Source organism: Prunus dulcis, unplaced genomic scaffold (assembly GCF_902201215.1).
Source record: "Prunus dulcis unplaced genomic scaffold, ALMONDv2, whole genome shotgun sequence".
NCBI classification, from domain to species: domain Eukaryota; kingdom Viridiplantae; phylum Streptophyta; class Magnoliopsida; order Rosales; family Rosaceae; genus Prunus; species Prunus dulcis.
In genome coordinates this window covers 21,240-32,316 of record NW_023010118.1, presented here as the reverse complement: position 1 = coordinate 32,316, position 11,077 = coordinate 21,240, and the positions used below count along the sequence as shown (strand labels likewise).

The 11,077-nt window shown below is 38.6% G+C and overlaps 1 protein-coding gene and 1 pseudogene across 1 annotated transcript; one reads left to right on the top strand and one right to left on the bottom strand.

Annotated features, from left to right (window-relative positions):
- Positions 1-2,536: 2,536 nt before the first annotated feature.
- On the bottom strand, positions 2,537-4,407 carry LOC117612941 (rust resistance kinase Lr10-like). Its single transcript, XM_034341570.1, has 3 exons — positions 4,333-4,407; positions 3,811-3,837; positions 2,537-3,729 (listed from the first exon to the last, which is right to left on the bottom strand). The coding sequence occupies exons 1-3, from the start codon at positions 4,376-4,378 to the stop codon at positions 2,618-2,620; spliced, it is 1,185 nt and encodes a 394-aa protein (XP_034197461.1). The 5' UTR covers positions 4,379-4,407; the 3' UTR covers positions 2,537-2,617.
- Positions 4,408-5,784: 1,377 nt separating this feature from the next.
- LOC117612940 lies at positions 5,785-8,251 on the top strand (annotated as a pseudogene).
- The last annotated feature ends 2,826 nt before the right edge of the window (positions 8,252-11,077 follow it).

The following is an 11,077-nucleotide window of genomic DNA, read 5'->3' as shown; positions in this document are numbered from 1 at the left end:
TCTCTGCAGAGGGTGTTTATGTTGATCCCCAGAAGATTGAGGCAGTGGTGAACTGGCCACAACCAACCAGTGTTACTGAGGTACGGAGTTTTCTTGGGTTAGCCGGGTATTATCGTCGCTTCGTGGAAGGTTTTTCCACTATAGCTGCGCCTCTCACTCGTTTGACAAGAAAAGGAGTTAAGTTTGAATGGTCAGATGAGTGTGAGAAGAGCTTTAACGAACTCAAAACCAGGTTAACCACCGCTTCGGTTTTGACACTTCCAGATGATAGTGGGAATTTTGTTATCTACAGTGATGCATCCCAACAGGGACTTGGTTGTGTGCTAATGCAGCATGGTCGGGTGATTGCTTATGCTTCTAGGCAACTAAAGAAGCATGAGTTGAATTATCCTGTTCATGATTTGGAATTAGCTGCAGTGGTTTTTGCCTTGAAGATTTGGCGGCACTACCTTTATGGGGAAACATGTCAGATTTTTACGGATCACAAGAGCTTAAAGTATTTGTTCACTCAGAAGGAGTTGAATCTGAGGCAAAGAAGATGGCTAGAGTTGATTAAGGACTACGATTGTACTATTGAGCACCATCCGGGAAGAGCTAATGTTGTAGCTGATGCACTCAGCAGGAAATCTTCAGGTATCCAGATAGCTTAGAGTTGAGCTGGGTGTAGATGAAGCAAGGAGCACTGTTAGCTACTCTCCAGGTGAGACCAGTGCTAGTGGAACGAATACTCGCCGCTCAATCACAGGATCCTTTGATTTGCACGCTACGAGCAGAGGTGGAGAATGGTGACAGAACTGACTGTTCAGTAAGAAATGATGGAGCTTTAATGGTGGGTACCAGGTTATATGTTCCTAATGATGAAGCTCTAAAGAGGGAAATTCTTGAGGAGGCCCATGGTTCAGCTTTTGCAATGCACCCTGGAAGTACTAAAATGTATCATACTTTGAGATAGCACTACTGGTGGCCTTTTATGAAGAAAGAAATAGCAGAATATGTCAGGAAGTGCTTAATTTGTCAGCAAGTGAAAGCGGAACGGCAGAAACCATCAGGGCTGTTGCAACCACTTCCAATTCCTGAATGGAAGTGGGAACATCTTACTATGGATTTCGTATTCAAGCTTCCTCGAACACAGAATAAGCATGATGGAGTTTGGGTAATCGTGGATCGACTCACCAAATCCGCCCATTTCTTACCGGTGAGAGCAAACTACACGCTAAATAAGTTGGCTAAGCTCTTCATAGATGAGATAGTGAGACTTCATGGGGTGCCAGTATCTATTACTTCTGATAGAGATCCACGGTTTACCTCCCGTTTTTGGGCGAAGTTAAATGAAGCTTTCGGAACCCAGTTGCGGTTTAGTACTGCCTTTCACCCCCAGACAGATGGTCAGTCTGAGAGGACAATTCAGACTTTAGAAGATATGTTGAGAGCTTGTGCACTGCAGTTTCGGGGTGACTGGGATGAGAAGTTGCCACTTATGGAGTTTGCCTATAATAACAGCTACCAGGCGAGTATCAAGATGTCCCCATTTGATGCATTATATGGGAAACAGTGTAGAACTCCATTCTATTGGGATGAAGTAGGTGAGCACAGATTGGAAGTGGCAGATGATGTTGAACTGACGAAGGAACATGTTAAAATAATTAGAGAACGACTCAAGACGGCCCAGGACCGACAAAAGAGCTATGCAGACAATAGAAGGAAAGACCTCCAGTTTGAGGTTGGTGATTGGGTATTTCTGAAGTTATCGCCTTGGAAAGGCGTAGTGAGATTTGGGAGGCGAGGAAAACTAAGTCCTCGCTACATTGGGCCTTATGAGATTGTGGAGCGTGTAGGCCCAGTAGCTTACAGGCTTGCTTTGCCTTCAGACCTTCACCAGTTGCTTCTGTTTTTCATCAAAGACTCTCCGACGGTCAACTCAATTGAAATTGTGTCTATTAATTGACCTTCGTGATGAAATCCTTCTAATGGAAGAGGCCAAAGGTCATGGAAGCTAGAGAACTGCAAAACGAGGAATCAAAAAACAAAGTTCAATCTTTCCCCCTATTTCATTATAAAAATAAAAAAAGTTTCAATGGTTGCCTTTCTAGACATTTTAGAAAGTAGTCGCTGACGATTCAACATCCCAACCCCACCACCCTCTCAAAATTAATCTCTCAATCAACTGGGGTTGCGCGGAGAGGGCCAAGATTTTTTGAACACTTGTATGTTAGGCTTCCATCTCCAACGCAAAGATACTCTCTAAAATACTAGAAGAACAATATTTCTGCAAGACACATTATTCGGCAACTTTAAAACTTCGAGGATCACATGATGAAGCAAGCGGGACAATTTTATGGAAGCTGGTGGACTGTCATGTTAAAACTTGAAGCAAGATTGTTACACAATAGTTTATGTGCACAAGTGATGCATAATATTGGATTTGGCAGCCAGTGATTGTGTGGTAGCAATAGGTCCAGTGAAACGCCCCTATTTCTAATCCTATTTCTAAATTCTATGTAGTGCTGGACCATGAGGCATGTGCTGGTCAAGTACAAACATCAAGAACTATATGATCATTCTTGATTGCATACATTAGTGTGTTTACATGTAATGATGTAATGTATAAGTACACATGTTACTCCAACTCAGGAATTGTTTCTAACTGAATGTTTAGATTTCTTGCAGCCGTACTTGCATTGGTTTCGGCAGCACCTGTAGAGGCAAAGGGATTGGGAGGCATGGTTAAGCTTTCTCCTCCTTCCAACATCTGAACCACAGCTTTCATTGAAGGACGATCCACTGGATGCCACTGGATGCACCAGAGCCCTACAATTGCAAGTTTCTTTGGAATTTTACCTTCTCCTTCTCCACCAATATGGATGCGTAGGTCATCTCCTTCTTCTAGAAGATTATAAATCCATTCGGGATAGTAGATTTCATTTGTTTTCTCCGTGGCTGAACCGACATTCTTCCTTCCTCCTACCATCTCAAGCAGTAGCATTCCAAAACTATACACATCTGACTTATAGGACACATTTCCAAAGTTCCTGGAAAACACTTCAGGTGCAATGTAGCCCATGGTGCCCCTAGCTGTAGTCATTGACACTATGCTTTGATCCTTGGAACATAATTTGGCTAAACCAAAATCAGAAATCTTTGGAGTGAAGTTGTGGTCTAGCAAAACGTTATGAGGTTTGATGTCGAAATGGAGGATTCGCTGATCGCATCCTTGGTGAAGATATTCAATTCCTTTGGCTATGGCTAGAGCAATATCTTGCATCTTATCCCAACCAAGGAAACTGTTCTTATTGTCTGGTGATGAAATGAAATCCTGCAGTGAACCATTTGGTAAGAACTCATAAACAAGAGCTCGTCTAAATCCATCAGCGCAAAAGCCAACCAAGCGAATGACATTGACATGGTGGATATGACCCATTGTTCCCACTTCATTGATGAACTCTTCCCCATCTCCCTTAGAACTATTGAGGACTTTCACAGCAACAAAGAGTTCAGAAGAAAGCGTTCCTTTGTAAACAGTTCCGTAGGCTCCTTCCCCTAACTTGTCCTTGAAGTCATTTGTAATCCTCTTAATATCTGCATATGAATATCTGTTAGGTTTGAGAGCTCTGTAATCGTCTAAAAATCTTTCAATCTTTAATTGATTCGCCTTTTCTTTTCTATCAGAACTATAGACACGATAGGCTGCAACAACTAGGAGTAACACAACGAATGAACCCAGAGATGCACCTGCAAGTTAACCTTTGTAAATATCACCACGATCTCATATATACAGATGAAACAAACTGCAACTCCAATTAAACAACTCACTTGTAGCCACCCATTTCCTTTTTGTACCTGAAAAAAAAAAAAAAAAATTACACTGTCAAATAAGTAATTAGAATGAGCTATTGCTTGGAAAATATCCTTTAAATAAACAGTGCTGCTACTTTGCTCTAAACTTCCAAATAAGTAAGCAAAACGTGGATTGCAGATGATAATATCTCACTACATGAATGCATTGTATTATTTGCATCTGCAGATAAGTGACCAGTATAGCAGAATATTAAGCATCTGTAACAATTCAAATATATGTGACCCAATTAAATATATGTTAGCCAAGTTAACCTTGAAGACCACAAACACAGAAAGAAAAAAAAAAAACACAACAATACAACTTGATAGGTTCATCAACCTCAGGGACGTTTTGCGATAAAAAGCCAATAAATAATGCTGCTACTCTGCTCTCAACTTCCAAGTAAGTAAGCAAAAAGTGACTAGTATAGCAGAATATTAAGAATCTGTAATAAGTTATATATATGTGAGCCAAACTAAAATTTATGTTAGCCATACCTGCTTTACTGAAGTCCACACATTCAATTTCACTTTTGGTGTCCATTGTTCTTCAATCTACACATCTTGCCCTTTCTCTCACAGTGTCCACAATTTGGTTCAGACCACTCCAAATAAAGATTGTCAGGGTAGTTTGAATAATATGGAACTGATGAGAGATTATACATCTTTGTACAAGACAGTAGGGGCAAGACCTCAATGATGTTCGAAGAGAGAACAGAATAAACTTGGTAGCCAGGGCCACGGAAGCAGGGGACTTGTTCATCTAATTGCCTCTCAGCTAAAGAGCAATTGAATAAGGTAAGATCAGTCATGTGATTTTTTGAGAAGTGGAAGGGAGTGATTGACTTGTTGAAGACTTTCAAAAGCTTCACCAGAAGACAGCTTTCTGGGTCATATAATTGGATTGCCTGAGCCTTATAATCTATGCTTTTGACTGGGAATTTGAATGGAATTGGAAGCTCAAGAATTGTTTCATGCTTCTCATTGCATGACAGGACAAACCCAGGAAAGACACAGTGATCTGGGTGCCTGCCTTTGAGGCTGAAAGGGAAATGGACAGCTGGGCCTTTATCGCCACACTTCAATTTTTTGCAGGTATCTTGGGGTTCTCCAGCACTGTGGAGAAAGCCAGAAAGATTAAGCAGAAGGAAGAGATGATAATTTTTACCATATCTAAGGCTGCATAAAAACGAAATGGTATCCAATAAGATGTCCTCCCATGATCCAATTAACACTTTAATAACAGGAAAAGAGATATTCATTACTTTTATTGTTTTATGGCATTGATTCATGGCCTTTTTTTCTTTTGTATTTTCAATATTAGATTATATTGAAATTGCGCAAAAGACTTGTAGGAAAGTGTAGTAGGAAAGCGTCATGTAATTGAATGATTTGTGAAGCTGTCAAAGTAGACTAAAACCAATGATGTGATATCCTTGACTCACCCACCCAATAACAACATGATTAAATTTACATTTTCTTTTCTGAATATGTTTAAAGTTTTCTCCAAAAAAGACGGCACCTTATTTTCCTGCAACTTGCAAGACACCAGCTATATTACTCGAACTTTTAGTTACAAATTGATGTGACGCACAATAGCAAGACAATTTTTATTTTACCCAATAGATCTCAACACATTTTATTTTCATTATGCTAATTAATTGTGTATTCTTTTTGTTGTCAGTCTCTCTTTCTATATATTTATTTATGATATTAAAAATAAATTGTCAACGGGTTTTAGCCGAATAAAAAAGAGCCTTTACTTGTCTCATATTCGAACCCCATAACACTTTAATAGTAATGTGTGAGAAAATCTTTTCCGATTTTAGTTTAAAGTATCATTTGTATTTATAAAATATAAAATTATTATATTATTATAAAATATTGCGAATAAATTATTATAAAATTACAACTGGTTCACAAATGATAACTCACAGACGAACTCTTTTCTCCCTCCCTCTCCATGGAAACTCAAACATCCTCTTCTTCATGGTTTCTAATTCTATCCCTTCTCGCCATCACTTCATCCTCTGAATATTCCAACGAGAAAACTATCGGTCGCGTCTGCCCTCCTTCATCCTGCGGCAGCATCCGCAACATAAGCTACCCATTTCGACTCAACAGCGATCCAACCAACTGCGGCGTGTCGTTTTACACGCTCTCATGCGAAAACAACCTCACAGTCCTAAACTTATACTCCGGAAAATACACTGTCCTATCAATCAACTACGACAGCAACACAATCCGAGCCGTCGATCCCGGCCTCCGCAAAAACGACTGCTCCTCGCTTCCTCGCTATTCTCTGTCGCCTTACAACTTCAGCTTCGAAGACGTACGACTGGTTAAGTTTCAATTGCACGGGCTATCCGCAAATATGCAGAAGTTCGAGCCCAATTATTTATTTGAAGTGTCAAAGAGTTCCAGCCAATTTGTCGCTGTATGTGGACGCAAGTTCTTGCATTGGTAGCAGGGGTTATTATTATGTGAAGGCGGGGACTCTAACGACGTCGGATTTGGAGGACGGGTGCAGGGTAGATCGGACGGCTATAACGACGTTGAATGAAAAGGATCAAAACGGTTCGTATCAGCATATACATGAGGCCCTGGTGTTTGGGTTTGAGCTTGAGTGGCGCCCTGATTTGTACATGCGTTATTCCTGCAGAGGATGGAGCTTTTCTAGCACTTGTTATCCAAACCGGTTCATAGGTATGTGTGTGAGAGTCCTCTAATCCTTAATTTTTTGCACATATCAAAGTGGTATCTTCATTTTTAATTTTTTATTATACAAGCGATATTGGAGTTCGAACACATGACCTTGGGTTAAAGGAACTGCTTAAAAGTGCATATTCAATTTTCTAATGTTAAATGATTCATTTGCTTGTCATTGCAGGTTTCTTTCAGTCTGTATTTGAATATATGGATGGTAAGCAATTTCTGCCCTTTCTTTTTTGGTTCATTTCTTCAGTCCCGGTATTTTGTTTTGCACTTAGTTTTGGAAGTAAGTCAAGAATTTGATTTGATTTTTATTTTTATTTTTGGGTATTTCTTGCAGCCCAACGATATGCAGTACTCTTCATCCTCGGTAAGAGCTTCTATCTTCTTTTAGCGAACATTTATTTTCATCTTAGCAAGCATATGTAAAAAGGATAATGGCAAAAAACTCAATAACCCTATGGTAATGTTCTTGCGCAGGAGTTTTTGTTTTGGCAAGATTTGTATTTGGGCTTCCATTTGTTATTGCGGTTTTGGTCTATAAATGGAGAAGGCGGCATTTGTCTATGTATAGCAGCATTGAAGAGTTTTTGCAAAATGAACAAAACTTTGCACCAATAAGGTACTCTTACTCAGATGTTAAGAAGATGACTAGTAAATTCAGGGAAAAGTTGGGTGAAGGAGGTTACGGCACTGTTTTCAAGGGAAAGTTACGTAGCGGCCGATTTGTAGCAATTAAGATGTTGGGCAAGTCCAAGGCTAATGGGCAAGATTTCATCAATGAGGTAGCTACCATTGGGAGGATTCACCATGTTAATGTGGTGCAACTTGTTGGCTACTGTGTTGAAGGATCAAATCGCGGTCTAGTGTACGATTTCATGCCTAATGGCTCTCTTGATAAATACATTTATTCAAAGGAAGGAAGTGTCCCTTTAAGTTGTAATAAGAAAATGTATGAGGTTGCTCTTGGAGTGGCTCGAGGAATCGAATATCTACATCAAGGTTGTGACATGCAAATTCTGCATTTCGATATCAAGCCACACAACATTCTTCTTGATGAGAATTTTGTACCAAAATTGTCTGACTTTGGTCTTGCAAAATTATACCCAACAGATAATAGCATTGTGAATTTGACTGCAGCAAGGGGAACAATGGGATATATTGCTCCTGAGTTGTTCTACAAAAATATTGGAGGTGTATCGTACAAAGCCGATGTGTATAGTTTTGGAATGCTGCTGATGGAAATGGGTAGTAGAAGAAAGAATTTCAATGCATTGGTGGAGCATTCAAGCCAAGTTTACTTTCCTTCATGGGCACATGAGCAATATAGTGAGGGCAAAGACTTGGAGATTGGCGATGATACAGAGGAGGAAAAGAAAATAATAAAAAAGATGATAATAGCTGCCTTGTGGTGTATACAGATGAAGCCAAGTGATCGTCCTTCAATGAACAAAGTCATAGATATGCTCGAAGGAGATGTTGAAAACCTACGAATGCCTAACAAACCTTTCCTAAGTGTGGAAGAGATGCCGGGAGGCCATGTTCAAGAGAATTCCAATCCAACTTGTTCTAACAAGGAGCTAACATGCACTCTGTCAGGTAGGTGACGAAAAAAAAAAAATTGGAGCCATACGCTGGTCAAACAAATGCCCCTTGTGAAATCATACAGCAGCTAATGAATTACATGGTGTCTCCCATTTTCGTAGAAAACATTATTGAGTACAACAAACGTTTTTACCATGTGTACCATAAATAATTATGAATTGACAACACTAATATATTGTAACTTAACCAAGTTGAAAAAGCTCTCATCTTGCCAGTGGGGTTGTACCACAGTGGTTTTCGTGGTCCCTCCCCCACCTCTCTCTTCTCTTCACATGGCACCTGGGTTCGAAACAATCTTGGGGAATCCAACCCAATGATTTACTCCCCCTCCCCCTCCCTCTCGTTTGACAGAAGCATTTGTGCAGTACAATCCGACCTATATACAGGCATTAATTTAATAGATGGGTCCAACACACCCAAAAAAAAAAAAAAAAACTCTCATCTTCAAAATCATATATTGGTTATGCAGGCATGGAATGGAGGATACTGAAAACTGTAAGACGTGGAATGAAAATAGCCAAATGTGTGTGGGGTTAGTATTACCTGTACGTTGACTGACTTTCTGTCATCAATAACAATTGACTTTCTGACATCAATAATACTAATTTGAGTGGAGTTTTTTTTTTTTTCAATTTCTTTAGTTTTTATTCATTTTTTACCGATATCGATAATATTCCGATATTTTCATCAAAATTTTCGTGTTTTTGAACTACTGATATTTCCGAAACCATATATATTTTAGACCTTTGTTTCGCACAAGGCCTTCAAAACTCTAAAACTAACCCTATTCCAAGCCTTTAGTTGTTTTCCACGCATCTTTGGTTTATTTGCACAAAGGTATAAGATACTTTTGTGCATTACCTCAAGGGAGCATGGCTTCGTTGCTTTCAATCTAGTAGGACTTCGCATTGAATGTGAACAAAAGAATTGGTATAACAATTTTAAGAAACTTGTAGTTTAAGAGGGTAAGAACATGCGAAATTATATTCACATGCAAATGAGATCACTCACATCTTAGAAAAATCCAGCTGTTATTCAAATGATAAATAAAGTGTAGTAGGAAAGTGTCATGAAAGTGACAATAAGCTAATGGAGCTATGATGCTAGTTTCATTTTCATCCCAAAAGGCATCTCAAATTATTTGTGAAGCTGTCAAAGTAGACCAAAACCAATCATGATTAAATTTACATTCTCTTTTCTGGATATTTTTAAAGTTTTCTTCAAAAAGGACGGCATCTTATTTTCTTGGAACTTGCAAGACACCAGCTATCGGGTTTAATATTGGGAAATTGGTGGCTTTACCCCTGGCTCACCTAATTTATTGACTAATATCTTTATTTTGAAACCCAATCAAAAATGCCTCTTATAAAAACTCCCTATTGACCGCCTATTGCCCATCTTTCACTTTTGTTTAGTCATTCTGAGCTCTCTCAAATCCTCTTTCACAATTTCTCGATCTCACTCACTCAGCCCTCCTCTCCTCTCTTCTATCTTCTATCTTTCTTGCTCACACCCACATCGACGATAGTCACTGTCACCTCCTCAGAAACCCTAACCCACATCGGCGACGACCACCTTTCCACCTCCATCTCTCACTCTCTGTCATCTCTTTCGACCACCATGCCTAGAGATGGCGTCTCAGGTAGACAACTTGGCTTTTCTCCTACACATTTTGGTTTTCTTTTCCTTGTTTCAATTTCATATGCGGGTTTGGATTTTTGGTGCTTGATGTGAGTTCAAGTCCCTCCAAGTCAAATTTGGGTGAGATTGTACAGAAATTTGTTCAAACATAATTGTGGGTTTAATTTAAAATTTTTTACTCTCTTTGTATACAATTACTATTTTCAACTTATGTAGAGAACGTTATTTCAGTGGGACTATACAAGAACTTTTTGAACCAAAATTTTGAGATTGTGCAACAAATATTTCTTAGTTTGTCTTAAGGAATATTATGCTTGAAGCTTGTCCAATCTACAATGATTTTGAAGATTTTCTTTTGCTTATTGAATTTGATTACTGAGTTAGGTTTTTATTCTGACAAAAAACAATTGAAGAAACACAGTTATTTGGTTCAATGGTCTGAATTTGTTTGTTCTATTTTGGGATGTGATTTTTTGAATGAACTACATAAATTGATTATGTCTTGAGGTGGAGGATATCTCCAAAAGTGACTGTGGAGTTTGTAAGTTTTATGAGAATGCCAATATTTTAACATAAGTTTGATATTGTAAAGTTGGCATATGTTGGATCTTAGTTTTCTCTATTTTTCGTAATTCAATCTTGGATATGTTTTTGGTGCAGTCTATAGTCCTCAAGGTGGGTATCATGCCAAGATTGTGTTGGTGCCGTGAAAAAGGTTCTTGGAAAACTTGAAGGTTTGACAGCTCTTGCATTTATCCAGTTCCATTGTCTTGCTCTTCTTCTTCTCTGAGATTGTGCTTCTTTAACTGTTTGAACAATGCCAAATGCACTATTGATGTTCCTTATTTGTATTTTTATTCGCCTGCCAAGACACACATTCACTTCACCCATGTTTATAATAACTTTTATATTGGAATTGAGTAGTATGAAATCGTGTGCATGAATGTGAACTTTAATTTTGCAATGGTACTATCTTGTGAAAGTTTGCTATATGAAGAATTGGGTCATTTAAAAAAGCCAACAATCTGTATGAAGATAGGATTCTTGAAGGTCGTCCTTCACTGGAGAAATCACAGATAGATTTCTCAGAGGTATATATAACTCAGCAAATTCAAGCTCAGCTCTTAAAAGATGTATATCATAATTTTTTTTTTCTTTCTTCTATTAAAAAATGTATATCATACTGTAGTTTTACATTTATCCACTCTATTTGTTGTAGTGCATGTAAATGTATGTGTATGATACATAGTGCATGTAAATATTTGTTGTAGTGCATGTAAATGTA

What these genes read in the sequence shown, in the direction of transcription:
- LOC117612941 (XM_034341570.1), bottom strand. Translation starts at nt 4,378, where the DNA reads ATGGACACCAAAAGTGAAATTGAATGTGTGGACTTCAGTAAAGCAG. An exon ending in TGTGGACTTCAGTAAAGCAG is followed by an intron (nt 3,838 to 4,332) that starts GTATGGCTAACA and finishes TTTTTTTTTCAG; the next exon opens with GTACAAAAAGGAAATGGGTG. An exon ending in AAGGAAATGGGTGGCTACAA is followed by an intron (nt 3,730 to 3,810) that starts GTGAGTTGTTTA and finishes GTTAACTTGCAG; the next exon opens with GTGCATCTCTGGGTTCATTC.